This window comes from Argopecten irradians, chromosome 15, assembly GCF_041381155.1.
Source record: "Argopecten irradians isolate NY chromosome 15, Ai_NY, whole genome shotgun sequence".
NCBI classification, from domain to species: Eukaryota; Metazoa; Mollusca; class Bivalvia; order Pectinida; family Pectinidae; genus Argopecten; species Argopecten irradians.
In genome coordinates, this window is record NC_091148.1 from 33109234 (window position 1) to 33135856 (window position 26623).

General features: G+C 38.0%; 1 protein-coding gene and 2 pseudogenes across 1 annotated transcript; 1 reads left to right on the forward strand and 2 right to left on the reverse strand.

Annotated features, from left to right (window-relative positions):
* The first annotated feature begins 3461 nt into the window (after positions 1–3461).
* On the forward strand, positions 3462–5051 carry LOC138308793 (uncharacterized; annotated as a pseudogene).
* Positions 5052–5459: 408 nt separating this feature from the next.
* LOC138309784 (uncharacterized) lies at positions 5460–6556 on the reverse strand (annotated as a pseudogene).
* A 4314-nt stretch (positions 6557–10870) lies between these two features.
* On the reverse strand, positions 10871–11765 carry LOC138308794 (uncharacterized; the record flags this gene model as incomplete). Its single annotated transcript, XM_069249805.1, has 2 exons — positions 10871–10976; positions 11230–11765. Coding segments are annotated over 2 exons (642 nt in total), but the record flags the coding sequence as incomplete, so codon positions are not given.
* Between the last annotated feature and the right edge of the window lie 14858 nt (positions 11766–26623).

The following is a 26623-nucleotide window of genomic DNA, read 5'->3' on the forward strand; positions in this document are numbered from 1 at the left end:
AGGACTAACAACTATAATAATAGCTTTTTCCCATCTTCTATGAAACTTTGGAACTCACTAGATCACTCTATCAGAGATTTTCTTCTATTTCTTCTTTTAAATCAAAATTAAAAACAACCTTTCCATCTATAATCTCCAACATATATTTAAATATCCTTTTATGCCAATTGCGCAATAATGCCAGTGACTTAAATTATGACAAATTCTCCGATCATTTGACAGATGATGGTTCATGCTTATGTGGTGCTCCAACTGAAAATTTTGAACATTTTTTTTTATTGTACTCATTTTTCTGATTTTAGACATCACATAATCTCTATTTCTAATATTTTGGGTTTTGTTAATATTGAAATTCTGTTGTCTGGGTCTATTGATTTTTCTAATGATATTAATGAAATGATAGTACTTCATACAAGTAATTATATTAAAAAAACTTAGTTTCAATTGTACAAATAGTTTTATGATAATATTGAAATATATGCATGTATTGATATAGACCTATCCACATCAATCCGCCATCTTGGAATTTTAGAGTTATCCTCCCCTCTATCGGAGTAAAGACACTTCCGGTTTACTGTGTGCACCATGCGGTACGATCACGTCTGGTGGTAGTTTACCTGTTAATGTGATACTGTCCTTTTGAAAACTAACACCTATTGTTTTGTCGTTTTATTTATGTCATCAAATATTCTATGGTTTTAGTATATGCTCTAAATCTATCAAAGTTTTGACCACAGTACATGCACTCCAACAATGAAAGAGGTAAACTTTTGATCATTACGTCGTTGATATTACCCATCAGAAGTTTCTCAATATCGACTGCCAACTGCGTCAGTGGGGTTATTTATAATTGATTACACGATCGCTGTTGCTATTTCGACCAATAAAAGATTTATACATATACATATATGGCAGTACAGTTGGCCCTTGACAACACCAAATCAAGTGTCCGCCAAGATTTTTAGCACCGATGGCTAGCCAATAGATTGAGCAATATTCAACTGGTTTCAACTGGTTTTACTAGCGGAACAATACACTGCCAGACCGGATTCGAACCATGACTCTCCGAACATTACTTGAGTGTTTCACCAGGTCCCAGTTTCACAAACATCCCTTAACTTTAAGGAATTCCTTATCTTAAATTTCTTCATAGAAAAGCATTACAAAAATTAAGATAAAGTCTTAAGTTAAGAAGCCTTCCTTAAAATCTGCAATGCTTTCCTATGGAGAATTTTAAGTTAAGTGATTCTTTAAATATAAGGAATGTTTTTTAAGCTAACCCTGATTAATTGAGATAATTTTACTACTGAATGTAAGGTTCTTGGATGAAATGCTGAATCTACACCAGAACAAAATTAAGTCGACACAACAAGATCCAATGTACACATTTGTATACAACTGTGTGCATTATGAATTGATTTATGTTAAATTTCTATGGGCATAATGTACGTTTTTCACTATATCCAATATCTATTTGCAAATAGAGACAAAATCAGGCAATAAAAGACTAATTTGATAATTTAAATTCAAATTTAATGATACCACTTGTACATAACATCTGGTATCTATCAATGTTATTATACCAACATAGTAAATTCATACATTAAAGCACACATACAATACATAAGTTTGTTGTGTGATTTATGAATTGTATATTGATGTTGAAATTACTGGTAGATTATTTTCTGCATATACATGTAATATCATCATCAAATATAATTGTAAGGTGTTTCCTAATTTGCTATCACTGTTATACACAATGGATAAAACATTTGGTCTCTTTTTATAATGGTCTTTTGTAACGACAACTTCAATTCCTAGTATTGGTGTGCTTACTGCTGCTCTATTTTGATAAACACAACCACAGGTTTGTTAACAAAACCCAATATATCATTACTTACAACATTTGTTCGATTTACAGAAATTTGTGGAGGATTTAAAGACTACTAACAAGCATTCATGCTACATAATGAATGTCCTGCTTTGTCTCTTAAGCCAGTTCACCCTTTGTCCTATGTCAGCTTATTAAAGACTTCATCTTGACATATCTGTCTCTACTTATACCTGTATTTGTAAGTTTATACTTGCTCTATTAGTGCATATTAGGTAAATTTAACAGTATTTGATGATAGCCAACAGTGAAGCGTATGCTTTCTTTTACATATATAATTCAAATAATGAAAGTATTTCTGGAACTTTTTTGTTTATTTTTTTTTCTTTTTTGCCTCATGTTCTCCCTTAACTTAAATGTTATCTCACCCTTTTGTTTTGTTTGTACTGTGCACTTATTTTGTTTGTATTCTAATTTGTTCATTTGTTTTAATTTTCGAAGGGATAAAGGTATTAATGAATGAATGAATGAATAAGTTTGTTTTAAAAAATCCAATATATCATTACTTACAACATTTGTTTGATTTACAGAAATTTGAGGTGGAGGATTTAAAGACTACTAACAAGCATGCATGCTACATAATGAATGTCCTGCTTTGTCTCTTATGCCAGTTCACCCTTTGTCCTATGTCAGGCGGGGCCGCGGTGGCCGAATGGTTAAGATGTCCCGACATATTACCACAAGCACTCCACCTCTGGGATGCGGGTTCGAATCCCATGTGGGGCAGCTGCCAGGTGCTGACCGGTGGTTTTTCTCCGGGTACTCCGGCTTTCCTCCACCAACAAACCTGGCACGTCCTTACATGACCCTGGCTGTTAATAGGACGTAAAAACTAAACAAACAAACAAACAAATCCTATGTCAGTTTATTAAAGACTTCATCTTGACATCAACCATCTCTGCAGCTTATGCTTGTTGTGCATTTACTAATAACTTTTACTACTATGACAAACAAACAAACTACTATGAAAATGAAATATCCTAATTTTACCAGTGTTAAACATATATGCATACATATGTGTACAATGATAATCATCAGGAACAGGGCTATGAAAAGTGCAGCAACCAACCTTTCTAGTGCATAGTTTTGTGTTTGCATTGTTCCTCAAATCTCCCTTGACCTTTTGCACTGTAATGCTTAATTATGCTTCACTGCTTTTACTAAAATTATGTTTGCACTGTTATTCTTTTAGACTGCTTCTATGTTTGCACTGTGATGCTTAACGTATTGTTCTAGACTACCTTTTACTAATCTACCTTTGTGCTGTAATGCTTAAATTATTGTGCTAGACTGTTGTATTGCAACGCTTAATTGTCTGCTAGTTGTTTATGCAAATCTTTATTGCTATTGCACATTATTTAACAGCATTTTGATATTTCATTATTCATTTCCAGGTGAATAAAAAGCAATTGTTGTTATAATGCATTGCAAGCTAGTGTATACTGTTACACGACCGTATATGGTACAACTCTAGTTCTTCATTAATATTTAATCAATGTACATGAAATTATCACAAAAAGGTGCATTTTTTCTTTTATTTTTTAATGTATTTTTGTGTCTATTTATTAATATGTCTAAGCGAATGTGCTGTTTTAATGGGTGTTCCAATGGTGGGTACCGTCTCAGAATATGGAGAAGTAGGTTGTGTACACTTCATGAAAGTAATTATGGTACAGAAAAATGTACATGCAAGCCTCCATTTCAATTTTTCCCATTCCCAAATGATTCCTCCCTTCGCATGCAGTGGACAAAAACAGTAAATAGAAAAAATTCCCCAAATCCAGCCAAAATATGGGAACCTAATGTAGATTCTAGGATCTGTTCCTCTCACTTTGAGGATGGATTTCCAACTGAGGAAAATCCCATACCATCACTTCTATTAGGTTACAAGGTTACACAAAAAACAACACCTCGTAAACCACCAAAAAATAGAATAAGCACACCAGATTTAGGTTCTCCTCAAACAAAAAACACAAAAGTCTGACAGTATTACTGAAACTTCTTCAAATATTAGACTCCACCATGAAATTGGAGTTACAGAGGATTGCTTCATTCAACATGATCACTTGTATGTTGATAAAGGATGTTTACAATGTGTAAACAAGGATTCTCAGATACAATATTTGAAAAAACAAATCCAAACACTAAGTAGAGACCTGGCAACAATGAAAAATATCTACCAGGAAAAGGTTAGGAAGCCTTTTGGATACAGCAGTATCTGCACAGACACTGATATGAAATTCCATACTGGAATTCCAACAATTGAGGTTTTTGATACTATCTTCAGTGTAATGAAGCCTAGTATAGCCAATATGAAATATTGGCACAGTGGTACAACAAATTCCAAATTTGTCTGCAATCCTCTAAGGTACAAATACAATCCCAAAAAGTCAAGTAGACGGTGTCTTTCATCCAAGGATGAACTTTTGATGACGCTCATGAAAATACGATTGGGAACATTGAACCAAGAACTGGCAATGAAATTTGGCATTTCCAAGCAGACAGTATCAAATATATTTACAACATGGACCAAGCTTTTGGCCAAATTTCTTAAAACAACTAGTATTCAATCCACCAAAAGATGTTGTGAGGCAAAACTTGCCCCCATCTTTTCAAAATCCAACCTACAGGTCTGTAAGACATATCATAGATTGTACAGAAATATTTTTAGAGACACCTCAAAATCTGTCAGTACGAACAAACACATGGAGTGATTACAAACATCACAACACTGCAAAGTATTTCATCAGTATCACTCCAGCAGGCTTGATTAATTTTGTTTCTAAGGCATGGGGAGGGCGCACAAGTGACAAACATATAACAAATCATTGTGGATTTCTAGACATTTTGGAACCATATGATAAAGTTCTCGCTGATCGTGGCTTTACAATAGCTGAGGACCTTGCCCTTATGCAAGCAGAACTGCTTATCCCTCCTGGCAGGCGTGGTACTGCACAGTTCACAAAAGAAGAGGTGAAAAAAACTAAACAAATTGCCAATCGTAGAATTTACATTGAGCAAGCTATAAGACGAATGAAATATTTTTCGCATCTTGAAACATGAGCTACCACTAACACTGTTGCATCACTTGGACAAAGTTGTTTTGATTGTTGCAGGAATCTGCAATCTATATTCACCTCTACCAAAGTATAACAAATGAACATCTATAATAGCACACAGTTTACATATTTAGGACTTTTTTTATATATATATCTGTAGCTCTTATGTCATATTAAGGATGTTTTTGTGAACATTATGAAAGCAACTGGTCATATTAAGGATATTTTGTGAACATTATGAAAAAAACTGGTCATATTAAGGATATTTTGTGAACATTATGAAAGCAACTGGTCATATTAAGGATATTTTGTGAACATTATGAAAGCAACTGGTCATATTAAGGATATTTTGTGAACATTATGAAAGTAACTGGTCATATTAAGGATATTTTGTGAACATTATATAAAATACATAATTAAAATACATATATATGTACAATCAGTTAAAAATGTATATACAACTTTGAGATGAGCACACCTATTGGGCATGCAATAGAATAGTGTTTTCTTTAAAGAAGTAAACATGATTGGCATAACCATTCTCCTAGTGACTTCAGTGTAGACTTGGTCATTTTGACACACTTAAAATGGTGCCATTTATCACACATATCACAGCACACACTTCTTGCCCCAAAACAATTGATGTTTTCACGTTCCAAAATTTTCTGGCAACACAGTGGACAGAAATATGTATTTCCAAATACTTCATCAATATCCATATCCTCAATGACTTCATTACTTGTAGAAATGGCAGTGGATGGGGTGGTGATTTTGAGCATATCAGGAATCATGTGCTGTTTGAAAAAAATCTCCAAATTATTGGATATCTTTGTCCAATATGCATTGAATTTAATTCTTTGCTGAAATGTTGCATATGAAGTATAGACAAAGAAGTCACAGAAGTGCATTCCTGTCACAGCCATTTGCCCCTGAATCTGTGCATAGTATGCACGGGTTTCTTTCAAACAGAGTTGCCAATTTACGCATTCAAAAAACTTTAAATGTTTGCCAGGACATGAACATATTGTTATACATTTAGAATAAGGAGGAGAAATAGGACATCTTATTTCCACCACAGTAGGAACAGGAAGTTAACAGATCTGGGCTTGCACCCAAATACTGTTTTTCAGGGTGTACAAAAAAACCACAGTGTTTTACAACTAGGTCACGGTGGCTCTTCTTTTGCATTGACAAATTCTTTCTTGGCAACTGCCTCCATTTCCCGTCCATGCTTAATTGCTCTTGGAAGATTTACAGCATGACCTGTAGACAAAGATGTGATTAATTAAAATTTTAGTTTATTCACGATTGGAAGCATACATGCAGTAAAGGTATGAAAAAAACCATATTAACCAGTTTATCAATAATTTTATTATAATGATCATCTATATACATGGTCTAAGATTATGTTACAACACCAAACAAATGCAATATTCCCTATAGTACAATGAAAGTTAATTTCACTCATTAGATTTTGAAATGCTTAGTCAACTGTATTACCTTGTAGACCTGATTCCCCCTTCAATACTTTAAGAAGTGATTTAGTGTCTGGTTCCCCGGATGCCTTGTTAATGGTGTTGACTTTCGTGTAAACTGCATAAAACCTAAATGCATAAAAAAAAATTATTGATCAACTAACAATGTTAGTTTTATAAGACCTCATTCTTGTAGTTAAAGTGTAAATTATTTAGTCAAAGTTTTCTATAAAAACCAATATACGGTACAAAGAAAAAAGTCTTAAAGTGTACACGGAATGGTTTGGTATATAAGGCTTGATAAATGCGTCTTTGGATAAAATTTAGAATGGAGAAAGTACGAGTTTCATAGCGATTACGGTATTAGAGATAATGCGACTTTTCTCTAAAACACACCTGAAGCCCCAAGCCATTGACCCCGATTCGGGACCCCTGACCTGTGACGTCACGAGGACAACGGGACCTATTCTACTCGCATAAGATAGAGAGGCGATTTTTGGTGCCTGCTATCTAATATAAACTATCTGTTTGTAAATATCGATTTTGAAGACACAAATACCTGTGTTCATGTCCGATACCTATTCAATATTATCCTTGATCACATATATGAGTTTGAAAAACGCTTGAAAACAGGGATTTATGCCATGCATACATGTATATTGATGTACATGTCTTAGATAAATGAACATCTCTACGCAATTACTGCATAACTTTACACAATAAAATGTTCATAATAAGTCCACGTACGTTGTATATCTGCGGTGGTTGGAACCACATATATGTGAATATTATATCAAGAATTCTTGATTATGTTATCCAAAGCCCGACTCGGGTCTTTGAATGTCTACTGGTCAAACCCGCTTAACAGATTTCTGACTTTTTTTTTATAAAACCTGCCCATACGATTAAGTTATGATTCCAAACAGAATTTTTAGCATATATGTAAATGCATCTACATCTGAAATCGATCTATTTGTTTTTTGACAAAATATATTCAGCTTACATATAATACAGTACACTCGACGACTTGTTGATATTTCGCTCAAGTTCATTCATTAGTGTCTTTAATTGAAAAATAAATCATTTACGGGTTAGACGAAAACAATGAGACTGAAGATGTCTATGTGACAAGTCTAATCCAAGTAGCAGATATCAAGTACAGAACAAATGCAGAACTGTCATTCCGAATAGCCAATGTCGTGCTGCGTTAATTTCTATACCTGTATACTGCAGTAACTAAACCGCGTGGTCAACCGAGACTAAAGAGGGGGCTAACCAGGTTACGTAAGAAAGGTGTTTAGTGACCTGTCACGCTTTGTTGATTAGCTCGCGTCAGCTGTCAAAAGTAAGATCACAGGTAAGTTAGCGATGGACCATCATGTAATTGTTGTATAATGTAATATTTGTTTACACTTAAAAATCCCTAGTTTACAGTAAAATATACCGTTCTAACATAACATATGACAAGTGTATCAATTACTAGATGTACAGTATATATTTCAGAAAGACTCATTATACATTTGTCTTGTTTATATGTTCTGGTTACACGTAAATGTATTTTTATAACAAAAACTACAAAATTATTTACAAATGGCATGTCGAGAAAGAACAATGCAAATATGATGCTCAATGTCAGAATTTTGATATTTATGACAGTTGCTAGATTTCGGATATCCATTTTTTACTCCCCTCCTAATTTATGTCTATGATATCTACGTGAATTGAACTATGAAATACATTTAAAACATTTTCTTTTCGTTATGTTGGTTCTTGAAATCAGAAACATATATACATATATATTTCTGTTGAAATCCATAGGCCTAGTGAGAATTTTTATTTATACAGAAACATATTAAAATGAATAATTATATAACCATCATTTTCCTAATTCGTCTCTTTTAAGATCACATTATGAAAATGAAATATTCCCGAGGTTTGATAATTTAGAAAGTTGTTAAAACAGAGATAAGATCTCTAGTTAAATGTACCAGAAACATAAATAACGTATACATGTTTCCGCTTATCTACATTTGTATTTAGCCTGATTTCAGTTGTAATATTTCCTATTATATATATAATTAAATCGTCAACATAACTGTATACTGTATATATATTTGTAAGATTCTCGTAACCTCATTTCAGGAATACATTTATGTCCCCCCCTTTTTGCTATAACCCCACTACCAAACACCTCACTGCCGTTGTCCTCGTGATGTCACATCCGGTTATCCCTCAAATCAGCGTGAGCGGCCGATTCCCTGATTAGCAGTCGATATACAGGTAAAAATCGAGCATTTCGGAGGGCTGTATCTCGGTACTGAAGCGGCCGATTTTGATGCGGTTTTCAACATTCTTGTCAAGAGATCAAACAGAATAACATATCTAAATATTATTTTCCGTTCCGTGTACACTTTAAAAGTCAACAAGATGTCTTTGTATATACACAGGTAGGTTAATTTGAGTTTAAATTAGCCATTTAGGACCCCACTGAAGTGACAGGTCTTATAAGTGCTGAGTATCTTTATATCTTGTGGTCGCTAAGACAGGATTGACTTTTCCTTGAAGCTGTAATTCGTCCTTTACGAGCTGCATGCCACAAAGGTGAATTTGATTGCAGCTCTGTTGCCTCTGCCAAGCCAATAATCTCTGTTTGATCAAGGTGGTGGAAGTGATTTCATAAAAGCCTCCTCCTCATGCACTAAACATTTCTCGGCATGCTTGTAGATACTGAAGCGTTTCTCTGGTATGCTGAAGCTACAGGTACTACTTGTCTCCATATCTACCAGGAAATTAAATAATATGACTGACACTGCAATACATTAATTTCTTTCTTAAATATATGTTTTAATAAGACACGTTGAAAGTGACACTTGTTGTTAATGCTTAAAGACATGTGGCTTATATGTTTATGTATAATATCATAAATATGCCTCCATGGAATTGAAGAAGAGAGTGGACTTATTCAATTCAGAACCCTTACCTGTCCCCAAAGCAGATTTCATATGAGGGCAGTTTTGTTTTAGGAATATTTCTTGTTTATTAGGAACACTTTTATATTCCTAAGCTTAGCAAACTTAACTCTTTAGTACATACCTTGTATATCACTGTGCGTACTGGTACTTTGGGTTATGTGTTTCCCGGAGGATTGAGTATCACATTCTGCACAAAAAATGTGTCTTTTTTTTTTACATATGAATACATTTGTATATTACTTCCATGTGCTTGTTTAGAATTAATGACAAAATACCAAGTCTTATGGTACTGGCAAATTACCAAATTCTCTCAACAAACATGATTATGTATGGTAACATCAATTCAATATTAATAAATACTGGTCAATTAATTTCACATGTTACACTCATTTCTATTGGTTAGATCTTTGAGGTTATTTTTCCATAAACAGAAAGAATTGTACGTCACGTATTTTATGACAGTCATAAATACAGCACATTTTTTGCAGGGAATTTTAAAAGGGACACAGTCATTGGCCAAACTAAATTATCGTATAAGATATCAATGTGCCACAACTCAATTTGTTTTATTGTAAAAGTAAGTAAAATCATGAAAATTTATGCTTAATATGTTTCTATTCATACAGATGAGTACGTACCGACTAGATTTTTTTCTGATTGACCTGTAGGCTCATTCACCGTGCTGCATCTAGCTCCTTTTGGAACATATCCTGTAAAAACAATTTCCCTGTATTATACCTCAGATAGAGCTTATGCAGACCTTGTGAGGAAAAGGTGTTGCTCCTAGATATGTACACTTTGGAGAATTTAATGTAAAATATGAAAGGCAACAAGTTGAAATGTGCTTCAAAACAATTGTCATAATTCATGAAGTAACTATAGAAAATTTTGTCTAAATAAGATTATCTCATGCTGCCCTCGTTTAAAAATGAATACTAAAATGAATGTTTTAGGGTACCACTATTACAATGAAATGTATGATTATGTACCTTTAAAAAACATGCATTTGGTTACACTTCATAAAAAGCTTCCCCAAGCTTTCCAAGATGTTCCCTTCTGCAGTCTTGTTAGGCTGGTCAGGCTGGAATAGTGATTTTTTTAGCACTTACAAGGGGTCTGCTGGAAGCTGAAAGTGAACAAAATAATAATAGATAGTTAATTTTAAAGAATTTTTAATAAGTTTTAGTTATTGATGGAGTCACATTTTACAATATTTGGAAGTATTACACATCTTTGTATGTTATGTATCTTTGCAAACAGACACTTTTGTGTTTAATGTGTAGTAGTAAAGGTATCCAAATGTAATTGTTTTAAAATGTGTAATCTGATTGTCATTCCAACACAATGACATATTATCTAATTAATAATAAAAGAAATCTGTTTTATTCATTACCTGATTTCCCGTGTTTTGATTTCTTTGGGACCATGTCACAAATCTGTTGTGGCCCATATTTCACTTTCTCACCAGGGAGTCTAGGTACATGGCAGTGACGTGCATGCTGCATCACATAAACCAATCTTATTGGCATGTTCTACCCTGTACAGCAGGCCAGCAATGTGATTACATGTTTGCCCCAACCTTGAATTTTGTAAAGAAATGAGATATTGACTTAGGTCTACAAAAACAATAAGCATATGATGTTCTGTGGTGCAGGTACAACTACATATTTAAAATTGATAAAGATTGATTATTATGGCAGAATGTTACCAGTAAATGCATTTAGAAAATTATTTAAAAGATAAAATTTTGTACAATTATAATGATGTTATATAATGTCATATGGATGTAAAAATTATTAGAACATTAACAATATGTTTGATCAATAACTTACCCAGCTGTACAGGAGCAGTAAGCACACATAATAGCACCGGATGTCTTCTCAATGCACGTCCAAACTCCATGATCAGTATCAGACACACGTTGTGAGGGTGTACATTGAGATCTTAGCAGACAGAATTTCGATTTATTTGACAGTGGATGATAATGAACTTCTTTCATCCAGCTGCTTGTGAAGTACTCGTATGACCTCCCGGTTTTGTAGGAACCCAAAAATGTTTCAGTTTTGGGATCATCGGTAGTCTGAATGAAAAATCTAGTAATGTCACTTAGGAACACTGGAGGCCAGTAGCGCATGCCATCATGCTCGCCAAACCATCCTGATGAAATTTTAAATGGGTCAGTTATAATGTCACTTTTCACTGACAACAAGTCTGTATACGCTTTTTTGTTGGCCGTTAAAATCTGTTGGGATGTGGGCTTTGGCTGTATGTTTAGTTTATTCACAGCAAAGCATAGAGCTGCCAGTTCCGACTTTGTGCCTTCTTTTGACATACCACGTTTTTCCAAAAATACTTTCAGCGAGTCATTTTGTTTGTTTGATTAATTAACGTCCTATTAACAGCTATGGTCATGTAAGGACGGCCTCCCATGTATGCGGTGTGTTGCGTGTATGTTGTGCGAGGTGCGTGTTTTGGGAGACTGCGGTATATTCATGTTGTGTCTTCTTGTATAGTGGAACTTTTGCCCTTTTATAGTGCTATATCACTGAAGCATGCCGCCGAAGACACCAAGCAACACAACCCACCCGGTCACATTATACTGACAACGGGCGAACCAGTCGTCCTACTCCCTTTTTGCTGAGCGCTAAGCAGGAGCAGAAACTACCACTTTTACAGACTTTGGTGTGTCTCGGCCAGGGGACAGAACCCAGAGCCTTCCTCACAGGGGCGAACGCTCAACTCAAGGCCAAAAGTGAGGCGGTGCCAAGGGAGGCATTAGGAAGGATCAAGTCAGTTAGGAAGAATAGAAAAGATAAGATCCTAAATTTAGTCGCCTTTTACGATCATGCAATAGGGGCAGCAGGTACAATTCTAACGCCCTACCTGAGTCAACGCACCATGATAAAAAACTATCTAAAGTCATATCGTCAGGAGCATCAATATCCATAATTTGCAGCCGGCTGCTTACGTTGTAAAATGAGTATAAAAACAATCACCAATTGTTTTGAAACGTACAATAATGTAGAAAAGAATAACGTATATATGTAACAATTACCAAAAGTTAATCAAAACAACAATATTTCGCATTAACGACGTTCTAATGGCAAATTGATAACTCAAATTGACAGCTGTAACTACAGACGCCTACCATAACCGGAAGTGTCTTTACTCCCGGCGCCACAATCGCTGACCAAAGGGCGATAACTCAAAAAAGTTATGTGGATAGGTCTATATTAAAGGCCAGTATGAGAGGATGTGTATGGATGTGATATGTATGGATTAATTAATTAATTTGTTTTCTATAAATGAGATTGCCTATTTATTACCTATTCATTTAAAAAGTCCCCAAGTCAAGCTTAAAACGACAGTGGGTAGCTATGTAACGGAGATTTCAGGGCTCCCTGATCACATAAAAATAGCCAAGGTTTGAAACGAGCTCACCAAAAATATATTTGATCGATGTTAAAAAAACGTTGGAAATTATAAACTTCAAATATTCATCTTTCAAAAACAAAAAGACTCAATAGGATAGATAAACATTTATATTTTTTCCTCTGTCATCCTGATAGACTTTGATGTGTCTCGGCCAGGGGCCAGAGCCTGCCTCACAGGAGCGAACGCTTAACCGAAGGCCAAAAGTGATGCGGTGTCAAGGGAGATGTTAGGAAGAATAAAGTTAGAAAAAAAGAAAAAAGTTGAAATCTTAAGTTTAGTCGCCTTTCGATCAGGCAACAGCGGCATCAGTCTGCCAAAACACGTACAGCACATCCGCATAAAAATAATATTCTAAATTTAGTCGCCTTTCACGATGATGCAATAGCGGCAGCAGGTACAATTCTAACGCCCTACCTGCAGGGCCAGGTATGAATATACCACAGGTTCACAGTCTCCCAGAATGTGCACCACGCAATTCATCCAACTACACACCGTATACATGTGACCGGGTGGGATGTGTTGCTTGGTGTCTTCGGCGGCATGGTTCAGTGATATAGCACGAAAAAAAAGGCAACAGTTACAATATACTGTACAAGAAGACACAACATGAATATATCGCAGTCTCCCAAAACACGCACCTTGCACAACATAGACGCAACACACCGCATACATGGGAGGCTATCCTTACATGACCATAGCTGTTAATAGGACGTTAATTAATCAAACAAACAAACTGTAAGAGGGTCTGCAATGCAATACTATGTACTCTTGACAACGTTGAGGGATCGTGTCAAAGGAGAGAATTATTACATATCTAGATCTAGTCTAAAGTTACATTTCAATAAGTCATGATCAGATGTAAAAATGTGATTTCGGAAAATTTATCATGAAAGTGTAATTCAAGTCTGGGTATCGTTTAATCACGACCACCAAGAGATGTGGGTTATTTCAAACGCAAAATTAGATAGCTTGGCATCAATATCTGAACAAAATATTTACATGACGTCACCAGGCCTTCCGGTAGTGTGTTGAGGTAGCGTTGTCAACTTGACAAGGGCGATGGGAGACTGCAGGTAGGGCTATATTATGACATTAACAAGAGCTGTTGGAGAACAGCAAAGCTCGCCTATTCAGAAGAAGTTGATGTTCAAGTATTTACTATTTAAACATGGAAATATGACAAATTAACAGACTCAAAAAAAACCTAAAGGACCCCAAATTGGTTGTATTATCACGTTCAGCATCCATACACATTAGGAAAATAAAATCATAAACATTTATGATGACTTATGCTTAAACAATTGACAAAATAGAAACTTGCTCAAAAACTTTAACATGGAAATATGACAAATTAACAGACTCAAAAAAAAACCTAAAGGGCCCCAAATTGGTTGTATTATCACGTTCAGCATCCATACACATTAGGAAAATAAAATCATAAACATTTATGATGACTTAAGCTTAAACAATAGACAAAATAGAAACTTGCTCAAAAACTTTAACGTGGAAATATGACAAATTAACAGACTCAAAAAAAAACCTAAAGGGCCCCAAATTGGTTGTATTATCACGTTCAGCATCCATACACATCCATACACATTAGGAAAATATAAAATCATAAACATTTATGATGACTTAAGCTTAAACAATTGACGAAACAAAAACTTGCTCAAAAACTTTAACGTGAAATGGAACGCCAACGCTGACGCCGACGCCGACGCCGACGCCGGGGTGACAACATTAGCTCCCCCTATTCTTCGAATAGGCGAGCGAAAAATAGACTTGAGAAATTTCAAATATTTCAGTAATGTATCGGCGAACTGTAAATTAGTTTACCTGTTTGAAACGCATTGTTTTTTTCTGAATGGTAATCTCAGTTTCAGCAAACGACTAGTTCTTTGTTAACTCACGCGAGAGTTCGCGAAATTTAAGCAAAATTGTAAACATGACAACAGGTCCCTGACGAATTTAGGGCACCCGAACATAATTGATTTTGGTAAATACACCTTTCATTTCTATAAACATCTCTGCCTCGGAAAAAGATATGTTAGTTTTGTCCGTTTGATATTAAACTCATCATTGCATTGTATTTTTACGCATTGTTCCATTTGAGCTGGACTATGTTATTAAATGGGAAGTCTTCCAGTTGGGTAAGAGTTTAAGAGTTGCTTCCCTTAGAACATGATAATGCAGTGTTCAAGTATTAGCCAAAACATTCGAATGAGCATATGCCAGCATGCATTTTTTATACCATTGATATAAATGACATATGCTTGGTATTTTGCATAATGTTTCCAATAAAAAGTATTTCCTGGCCTTAGGCATGTCTATGAAATGGACGCCGGAGAAGATTTTGTGTAATTTGTTTTTGAAATGAGGTGATATGGTCACTTTGTATATCTATATTAAATAGAATGAACATTGATGGCGAAAACATGTGAAAAACCAGCGATTTTTTGGAACAAGCTGAGACTGATATTAAATGGTACATATTCAATCTAAGGAAACTCCAGATGAAAGGAATCACTCTACTCCAGAAAAAAAAAAAAAAAAAAATCTGTCAGGTTTTGCTACAGGTGTGGCATCGCCAGATTGTGCGGGGGATGTGACGAAAGTTTTAGAAGAAATCCAATGGAAAAGTATAATACTCTAAAGTAAAATTTTGGGAATAAAATGCATTTGACATGCACTTGACAAAACAGTTTTAGTAACATTATCATTTTTTTTTAATTTAAAGTACACTGCCAGATTGAATTCAAACTAATTATTATCATTTGCCTTTGACATAATCTAATTAAACATTTTGGTGTTTTAATATTTTTTTATTACAAAGAGACATAACACAAACATACTACATTCTCCCAAACAGCTTCATTTATGCCTTGCCTTATCCCCTTTCGCAGTAGAGCTCATTTATTACACAGTGCTGATTTTATATTCATCAGAGACAATTCCTCCGTTACTCTTTTTCATATTGTGAGAATTGATGTTATTTGTATGTATCTAAACAAAATGGACTTATATCATAGGCGGTGAATCTTAGTTTGATGTGACGTTATCTTTTGTGTCACCTTTTTCATATGATTGTTTTAGCTAAAACAACTACCATCCACAACCTTTTAAACCTTCTTAAAACATAGCAGACTTTCTTTGTTGATGAACGTCTAGTTTCCGATTTGTCACCAGTAACTGTCATTAGATGTCTCCCTGCAAAATCATTATTGTCAAAAATATGCACCGCCGCGGTTGCCCAGAGAAAAATGATCAGCGTTGTGAGAGGTCAGCTTTCTGGCAGATGATCGACATAAATTATCCAATTTTGTTATGTCCGATAGGGCTATTGTCGTGCCAGCATCCTGGTATCGGGTTTCTGGATGACCGTTGGAAAAAAACCCTGGTACACCTAAGGTTCAAATGTCGCTTGAAAATAAAAAAGGCACATTTTATCGCATGCAACATAATATTGAAATATTATAGCATAAAATGTATTAGCAAAATTTTCTATTTGCTGATATTCCTTATGATAAGTTGGAAAGCTTTGTTGTGCTGCTATGGAGTTAAAATGTTTTCTAAAAGAGTAACAAGGCTACAGTAAAAACAATAAACATTTGCATCACTTAAAAATATACATATATTTTAAAAGAAGAAATATTAGTCTTTTTGTTTGTTTTAGAGCTATTTAAAGGATAATATGACGGGGTGGGGTGTGTTGCTTGGTGACTTCCGCTGCATGCTTCAGTGATATAGCACTATAAAAAATGGCAACAGTTCCACTAAACAAGAAGACGCAACACTTATATACCGCATTCTCCCAAAAACACTTCGCATCACATACATACTACACAACGCTTACATGGAAGACTGTCATTCCATGACCCTGGTCGTCAATAGGACTTTACTTTATATAACAAGGAAACAAATAGATGGAAAAATCAAATATCAAACCAACGTAACACTGTGTCCTTAGTTTAATACATCGCTACAAGTCTGTTTCAACAAATTGTACTTTCTCTTAATGTTACATTTATATACATGGTTTAGCATACATTCTTCCGTCCATTGCGATTGGGTCATTTTACTGATTTTTGTTAGCTCGTCCTTCCACAGGTAGATGTACTTAAAGCCGCTGGTATCTCCGCAGTGAAACTAGCAGTCCTCAGTTCGTGAATGTTCTCGCGGCCTCTCTGGCCAAATTACATCATGATGTCAACAAAGACCTTTCGTTGTCATCCAAGCTAAAGTATTCATACAAATTGTAGAGTCGTGTACGGGATGATAATGTTTTGATTCCCCTTTCCGATCCCGTTTCAGCTCTTTTGTCGTGACCAGAAATAAACTGTTTGCCTCCCGAAATTTCACATATTTCATAATATAACGATGCAACAAATAATTTTGAAGATGCATGTTAAGGCCATGTCTGATAGAAAACATGTTTGAGATTTGACCCTGTACTTTGTACCATTTTCTGCCTAGCTCCACATAAGATTTCGGCAGTACGCTGATTAGCCCCCGACATGTTCTCCAATTCGCAATTGGATTTCTTCTCCAGCAAATCGGCCCTGCAGGTAGGGCGTTATAATTGTACCTGCTACCGAATTTCATCAGTGCATGTAATGCACACACAATGAAATTAGAATTTCATGAGCAAACCGAAATAAGATATAATTATGCATTTACGGCATCATGCTAAACATCAAGCCCTGCAAAGCGAAAGTCTCGCCAAACGAGACTTTAGAATCTCGCATCCCGCGGTGAGCCCTGCAGGTAGGGCGTTAGAATTGTACCTGCTGCCCCTATTGCATGATCGTAAAAGGCGACTAAATTTAGGATCTTATCTTTTCTCTTCTTCCTAACTGACTTTATCTTTCCTAATGCCTCCCTTGGCACCGCCTCACTTTTGGCCTTGAGTTGAGCGTTCGCGTCTGTAAGGAAGGCTCTGGGTTCTGTCCCCTGGCCGAGACACACCAAAGTCTATATAAGTGGTAGTTTCTGCTCCTGCTTAGCGCTCAGCAAACGGGGAGTGGGACGACTGGTTCGCCCGTTGTCAGTATAATGTGACCGGGTGGGGTGTGTTGCTTGGTGTCTTCGGCGGCATGCTTCAGTGATATAGCACTATAAAAAAGGGCAATAGTTTCCACTATACAAGAAGACATAACATGAATTTACCGCAGTCTCCCAAAACACGCACCTCGCACAACATACACGCAACACACCGCATACATGGGAGACCGTCCTTACATGACCATAGCTGTTAATAGGACGTTAAATAATCAAACAAACAAACAAACAAGCATCCCGCGAGATCTTCAGTTTTTAAAAATGGAAGAATGATAGTAAAAGGAAAACGTAAACAAAGAGAAACATTAAACACTGCAATATTTATTGCATCTAACATCAAAATTCCATTTAAATTTCAAAAATCCATGGACGGACATCGGTCTGTCGACTCGTCTAACCAGTCCTCTTTGTCTGTCTAGACATCACCTCCGCTCTTCCCTCCTGTAACATAGAAAAAGGGGAACTTATATGGAACGCAAGCCAACTTTGCTCATGCGTGTGTATAGAAAGGACATCATGTACATTAAGTCATTCCATGTATACTAAACAACTCATTTCTTATAATAAACAAAAACCAATACAAAGATAACTTTGTAAGCAAGAAAGAGGGTGGGTAAGGGTCCTGGGAATTCAATCTTATTTCGGTTTGCTCATGAAATTCTAATTTCATTGTGTGCATTACATGCACTGATGAAATTCTCAATTTCATATCGCAAACCTCAATAAGATATAATTAAGCATGTTTAAAGCATACATCTGTACTAACCTACATATAACACTGCTTTCTGAAAGTTATCTTTACTCGATAGATCAGAAGATTACCTCAAATAATGTCTCCTGAACGTGGAGACTTTTGACCAGTGGCCTCTCTCCATTATTTCCTGGCAAGATAGTCCCATTGCCCGAGCTTTTGAAGTAGAGGCACTACGGGTAGAGTGTGCCTTGAACTTGTCAGTGTCAACACCAGCCAAACCTAACAGGGAAACTAACCAGCCCGCAACTGTACACGAGACAACAGGTTTGTGTGGCTCTACGTAACTAAGTAGAATCTGGGTTCGACTAGTAGCGTCACGATTTCTCCAAGACTCGGACCTTTTCAGATATTCTCTGAGAGTCTGTACTACACACACAAATTGGGGTTTTCTACATAGGCTTGAAACACAACCTCAATAGGGGAGTCTCCAACACGACGAGACTTTGTAAGTTTGGCTAACTTGAAAGTAAATTTGGAACCTGTATCCGACATGAACTTTGTGTCTAGAGCGCAAAGCTCAGAAACTCGACTCGCTGATGTTAAGGCCAATAGCATACTGACCTTCAATGTCAACATCTTATCTGAAAGAACAGACATTGATTCGAGATCAAGAAAACCCAATACCATATCAACATCCCATGTGCCCATATACCTAGGTTGTGGAGGTCTAGCATTAAAGGTGGCATTTAAGAAACGCTTTACAAGGTCATGCTGACCCACCTTAGTTCCGTCAACAATCTCGTGAAATGCTGAAATAGCAGATCTCCGAGAGTTGAGGGTCCTGTATTTATCTCCCTTCTCGAAACGTTCAGATAGGTAGTTAACAACGTTTACCACAGGGGTCCGAAATGGATCAAACTGTTTTTTTATTGCACCAGCAACACCACTGACGCCAACAGCTGTTGTAAGCAGTGTTAGTGCCTTTCCTCCATGAGAACTCTGCCAAGATATTGGCAGCTTCTTCCGAAACTCCTCTACCAACATCCTGTCTCCGGAGATTTTCCACGCCGCTAACCTGAAATTGTTCTGGATTAATAGCGGGTGGGACTCTCCTGTTACCGACGTTAGGAGGTCCTTGTACGGGGGTAGTAACACCGGAGTCTCCACTAGCATGCCCAGCAGAGACGGGTACCATGGACGAGATTGCCACGTCGGCGCTATCAGCACTACAGTGGCCTTCTCCAATTGTACTTTCATTAGACACCTCGATATCATGGAGAACGGAGGGAATAGGTACAAACCCTCCTCTGTCCACCTCATTTGGAAGGCATCCGATTGGACTGCGTATGGGTCTGAGCGCCAGCTCACATACCTGGACATTTGGTGATTGTGCCGACTCGCAAACAAGTCGAGCTTGAATGGACCCATGAGACGGTTTAGAGCCTTGAACACCTCTTCCTTCAAGTGCCAGTCGCTGCTGTCCTGGAAGTTGCGAGATTGCCAATCCGCCTCCGTGTTCAAACTGCCTGGAAGGTACTCTGCTGTCAGATACATTCCCTTTTTCAGACAGTAATCCCATAAATCCTTGGTCAGCAACAGTAGCTGGCGAGATTTGGCCCCCCATCTTTTGTATATATGCTACCGCTGTCCGATTGTCTAGTCTCAGATGAACATGACTTGGGGAATTTTCCTTTGTGTAGGATCTCAGGGCTAATAGTGCTGCCTTCAGTTCCAGCACATTGATATGACATGTCCTCTCCTCCGAAGTCCATAGGCCCTGAACCCTGCTGGTACCTGACGCCGCCCCCCCCACCCTTTTTTTGAGGCGTCCGTCTCTATGATCAGATCCGGGCCTGCATTTATAATAGCTTTACCATTCCAACTCTCCATCTGACAGATCCACCATCTCAACTCCCCCAGACATTCCGAGGAGAGAGTTACTAACGCTTGGTAAGATTTGTCCAATAGGAAGGTCTGGATTTGGGACATTTGAAGATGTCTGTAATGCAGAGGGGCGGGAGCCACCGCTTGCAAGGTCGAGGTCATGTGACCCAAAGTCTCTGACATCTCCCTCACTGTGACTATTTTGTTTGTCAACAAATGACGACACTTGTCGATGACCTTTGCCACCTTCCTTTGAGGTAGTGACAATGTCATTTCCATTGAGTTGACTAGATAGCCTAAAAATTCTATCTCGTGAGTAGGGATCCAAACTGATTTCTCTGTGTTTATCAGAAATCCGAGTTGGTCCAACAGGAATTTCAGAGAGTGTATGTCCATCAGGAGCTTTTCCTTGGATTGGTTCATAAGAATCATGTCGTCCAAGTAAATTACCATTCGGACACCTATCCTTCTCATGAGGGCTACCACTGGTTTCATCAGTTTGGTGAAGAACCGAGGGCCTGGAGCTAGCCCAAAGGGCATTGCCACAAACATGTATATTTGGTCCCCCCAAAGAAACTTCAGAAATTTCTGATGAGTTGGATGGACCGGTACTGTGAAGTAAGCGTCCTTTAGGTCTAGTTTTACCATGAAATCGTCCTTCTGAATCAGTGTCTTTAGAGACTGTACCCCCTCCATCTGAAAATGCTGATACTCCACACACGAGTTCAGTCTCTTCAGATTTATTACTGGACGATTTCCCCCGTCCTTCTTTGGAACCAAGAATACAGGGCTTAGAAACTGACCCGTGCAATGAAACGATTTGACAATCACGTTCTTCTCCAACATGGTTTGTACCTCTGACTCTATCAAATGTGCGTCCTGACCCTCCACCCATGATGATGGGATCCGATTTTGAAAGGGTTCTTTGACCAGCGGAATTTTTATCCCTTGTACCATTTCCAGAACCTGAGGGTCCTGAGTGATAACTTTCCAGTTGTCTATGAAATGTCTTAAACGACCCCCTACTGGTTTGTTTATGATCATTCGCCGAAAAGAAAGTGACTTTATTTCTAGATGAACGAGGTTTAAATCCGAGCTGAACTCGGCTGGAGGTTCGTTCGGTACTTTTAACAGAGTCTGAGGTATTGCGTCTAGATTTTTGTTTACCTGTAATGAAGGTAATAAACCTACCTTTATAGGATTTTTGGGCTCCTCTGCGTCCCCGGAAAGAGTTGGATCGGCCACCACTTTCCTCCTCCTCGAAATGGGACCTTCTTCTGAAAGGGCTTATTGTATGGCTTAGCCTGGTCCCTCTGAGTGTTCGTTCACCTAGAGCGGTCTAGGCTGGATTTAGACTTGGCTGCTAATTCCTTGGAAATCTCACGTGACTCCCGGGAAATGGCTGAAGATTTAACCAATGCCTTGTAGAATTTTTTTCCAAAAATTTTACTGTCCGATGTTAACCTGTCACTGTTTTCTTTCAACAAGTGTTTGGACTTCTTAACGTCCTTAGTGAGGTTGTATAGGATATTCATCCGCCTGTGATAGGTAGTAGCATTGAATGCTTGACCAACTAATGTTATAGTCTTTTCTACCAGTTCTAGACATGAAAACAGATCTAATTTCTTGTCTGTCTCACCTGAGCGCACACCATCAATATCGACCCACAATTTTGAGAGGGGTCCCATCACGCTACCAACCCGTGTCTGAATTGAAGATAAGTTTTGATTCATACGCCTTACCATACGAGCGATTTACTGACTGAAAAATTTCTGGCACATAAGAGTCAACCTTGTGTGCCCCAACAGAAATGTTCTTTGGCACTGGATATTTGTCCAGAATCTTATCCATTAAAATTTTCTCTGGAAATGAACGATGTAAACTTGTTCATTACATAATTTGCCATATCTGATGGTAGTTCTGGTTTCTCACTTTCCGTGTCAGCCACCTCAAAACGGACGTAATTGGAACGAGAGTCACTGCTATTACGTTTAGCTTTCTTTCGTTTACGTGGTGGACTTAGGCTAGAACTACGCCGAGACGAGATGGACGACTCGTCCTCACTACTATGTCTAGTATACGAATACGACGATTCGCCCCCGCTAGGACCTCGTGAAACAGAACGATCTTTAGACCGAGAACGGGATCGATCAGAAACATCTCTGGAATGAGATGGGGATCGAGAACATTTAAAACGATCATATCTAGAAGATCTTACTTTTCCCCGATCATCAGAAAGAGAAGAACGGTCACCATAGTGCCTGTCCCTTTTCCGACCACGTGGTTGAGACATAGGAGAGGAGTGTCTGGTCTCTCTAACTCTACATCGGCCACGTACGCCGGCACGTCGGGAGTCCGGGTCAAGCCCGGTATCCCTATCGTCCCCGACTCCACATTGTGGGTGGGTTCGACGTAAGAAACACCTTTAGAATTCGCCATAATACTTCTTGCAAACGTGCACTGCAGCTAGCATGAAGCCATTTTTTAAAACTGAAGATCTCGCGGGATGCGAGATTCTAAAGTCTCGTTGAGACTTTCCAAGTCTCGTTTGGCGAGACTTTCGCTTTGCAGGGCTTGATGTTTAGCATGATGTGCCGTAAATGCATAATTATATCTTATTGAGGTTTGCGATATGAAATTGTACCTGCTACCCTATTGCATGATCGTAAAAGGAGACTAAATTTAGGATCTTATCTTTTCTCTTCTTCCTAACTGACTTTATCTTTCCTTATGCCTCCCTTGGCACCGCCTCACTTTTGGCCTTGAGTTGAGCGTTCGCCCCTGTGAGGAAGGCTCTGGGTTCTGTCCCCTGGTCGAGACGCACCAAAGTCTATAAAAGTGGTAGTTTCTGCTCCTGCTTAGCGCTCAGCATACAGGGAGTGGGACAACTGGTTCGCCCGTTGTCAGTATAATGTGACCGGGTGGGGTGTGTTGCTTGGTGTCTTCGGCGGCATGCTTCAGTGATATAGCACTATAAAAAGGACAACAGTTCCACTATAGGACCTTATCTTTTCTCTTCTTCCTAACTGACTTTACCTCCCTAATGCCTCCCTTGGCACCGCCTCACTTTTGGCCTTGAGTTGAGCGTTCGCCCCTGTGAGGAAGGCTCTGGGTTCTGTCCCCTGGTCGAGACGCACCAAAGTCTATAAAAGTGGTAGTTTCTGCTCCTGCTTAGCGCTCAGCATACAGGGAGTGGGACAACTGGTTCGCCCGTTGTCAGTATAATGTGACCGGGTGGGGTGTGTTGCTTGGTGTCTTCGGCGGCATGCTTCAGTGATATAGCACTATAAAAAGGACAACAGTTCCACTATAGGACCTTATCTTTTCTCTTCTTCCTAACTGACTTTACCTCCCTAATGCCTCCCTTGGCACCGCCTCACTTTTGGCCTTGAGTTGAGCGTTCGCCCCTGTGAGGAAGGCTCTGGGTTCTGTCCCCTGGTCGAGACGCACTAAAGTCTATAAAAGTGGTAGTTTCTGCTCCTGCTTAGCGCGCTCAGCATACAGGGAGTGGGACAACTGGTTCGCCCGTTGTCAGTATAATGTGACCGGGTGGGGTGTGTTGCTTGGTGTCTTTGGCGGCATACTTCAGTGATATAGCACTATAAAAAGGGCAACCGTTCCACTATACAAAAAGACACAACATGAATATACCGCAGTCTCCCAAAATATGCACCTCGCACAAGATACACGCAACACACCACATACATGGGGAGGCCGTCCTTACATGACCATAGCTGTTAATAGGACGTTAATTAATCAAACAAACAAACAAACAAAAAACAAGAAGACAACATGAATATACCGCAGTCTCCCAAAACACGCACCTCACATAACATAACACGCAAGCACTGCATACACGGGGAGGCCCGTCCTTTTGCATGTACCATAGTCTAGTTATATAGGACGTTAATTAAACAAACAAACAAACTATTTTAAGGTCATGATGACACCAAAAGGTCAGGAATGACCAAAAGGTCATCATGTTTTGTCCGTGCGTCGAGCGTAAGACTATTTATACAAAAGAGCCTACTCCTCCTTGAACCCATTGAGTGATTACAATTCTTTATTTGGTGTGAAACATCATTTCGGGAAGGACAATCAATATTTTATATAAATGAGCCTGGTCGCGGACACACAAGGGACATGAGTGCGGTGGGGGCCCCAAAAGTGGCAATTTTATCTTATTTTAAGCTTTTTAAAATCCTACTCCTTCCTTCAATCCTTTGATTGATTTTCATTTCAATCATATTTGGTGTGAAACATCATTGGGGAAGGACAATCATATTTGATATAAATGAGCCTGGTCCGACCCCTAGGGGCTGAGGGGTGGCGCCCCAGAAGGGCAAATTTTCTTATTTTAAGCTTTAAAATCCTACTACTCCTTCATCCTTAAATTGATTTCATCCATATTTGGTGTGAAACATCTTTGGGGAAGGACAATCATATCTTATATAAATGAGATAGGTCCGACCGCTAGGGGCAGAGAGGCGGGGCCCCAAAAGGGCAAATTTTCGTAATTTTAGCTTTAAAATCCTACTCTTCCTTCATCCTTCGATGAATTTCATCCATATTTGGTGTGAAACATCATTTGGAAAGGACAATCATATTTTATAAAAATGAGAGGTCCAACCCCTAGGGGGGCTGAGGGGTGGGGCCCCAAAAGGGCAAATTTTCTTAATTTAAGCTGGCCCACTTCCTGTTTTCAGTATCTGATCTCAATGAAAATTGGTCTATAGGGGTTTTAATTGATGCCGAACAACATGCAAATATTTTCTTAAAGACTTTGGTATTCCAAGACATCTTTTCATCAACTTTGTGCATGAATTTTTCTCATGTGTTTTAGCCAAAACTATTTTCTCATGCAAACCCTTTTTTATATCAAATAAACGTTTACAATCTGTGTTTTAGTCCTTACCTGCCTTTTCTTACCCTAATCTTTTATCCTGATAATAATGCATGACTTGTAGTTTGGCCCTAAATGACCTTAGTTGTCGATGGGCCGTAAAACTCAAAACAAAACAAACAAACAAACAAACGCTGTGCCCACTTCCTGTTTCAGTTTTCAGTATCTCGATCTCAATGAAAATTGGTCTATAGGGGGTTTTAATTGATGCCGAACAACATGCAAACATTTTCGTAAAGATTTTGGTATTCCAAGATGGCCGCTGGCCCACTACCTGTTTCAAGTTTCAGTCTCCGATTTCAATGAAAAATTGGTCTATAAGGGGTTTTAATTGATTCAGAAGGGGGAACTTTAGGTGAGGACAATCATATTTTATAAAGGACCGAGCTAAGACCCATGGGGATAGTACGGTGGATGTCCAAAATGGAAGCTTTGCTGAAATTTAGCTTTAAAAATCTGACTCCTCCTTATAATTTTTTAATCCTTGGAATAGGTTACAAGCCCAGAAATGAGATTGAAAGGCTACCAAGTGTTGTTCAACAAATTCAGAAACTTACTTGTTCAACTTAGGAGTTCCTTTGTATTGTTTATATTATATAGTTAACTTAATACTTGTATGGCGTGTTTTTGGGACTTTTTGATTTGTTTTTGTGCCAATGAGTCAGATGACCGCTAAGGCCCATGGGCCTCTTGTTTATTGTTTTGGTTTGCTTTAGTTTATTATCTTTTACGTCCCTCTAAACATCCCAGGGGTTGGTGTTGGCTTAGTGTAACGTAGAAATCACACCCAATATATCCCCAAAGCTTTATAATGTCCTTGAGCTATAATGTATTCATGCATAGCTTGGTTTGTCGTTGTCAGGTATACTTGTAACTGGATTGGATGTGCAGCCCCGGTGTCTCTTGGCGGTCTATGACTCAATTGTCTAGTAATTATAATGGAGAAAAAGGTTCCACTATTGAAAAGGAACACAACACTAATACCGCAGCATCCCAAAATTCACACAATGAATACAGAGGAGGCCGTACTTAAACCTTAGATGTTAATGGGCCGTTAAGACACCAACCAATAATAATATGTAATACATTAATTATTAAAAACCTATCAAAGACCAACTAAGAAAAGTCTCGTCTATACAGAACAGGGATTCACATCCTTTCCCGATTGTTACTCAATGACTAATCTGGTGTGAAGAAGTGGGTGCTGGTCAGCATTCCTTCGATATAAGAAATAGTTTGATAAATTTAATGT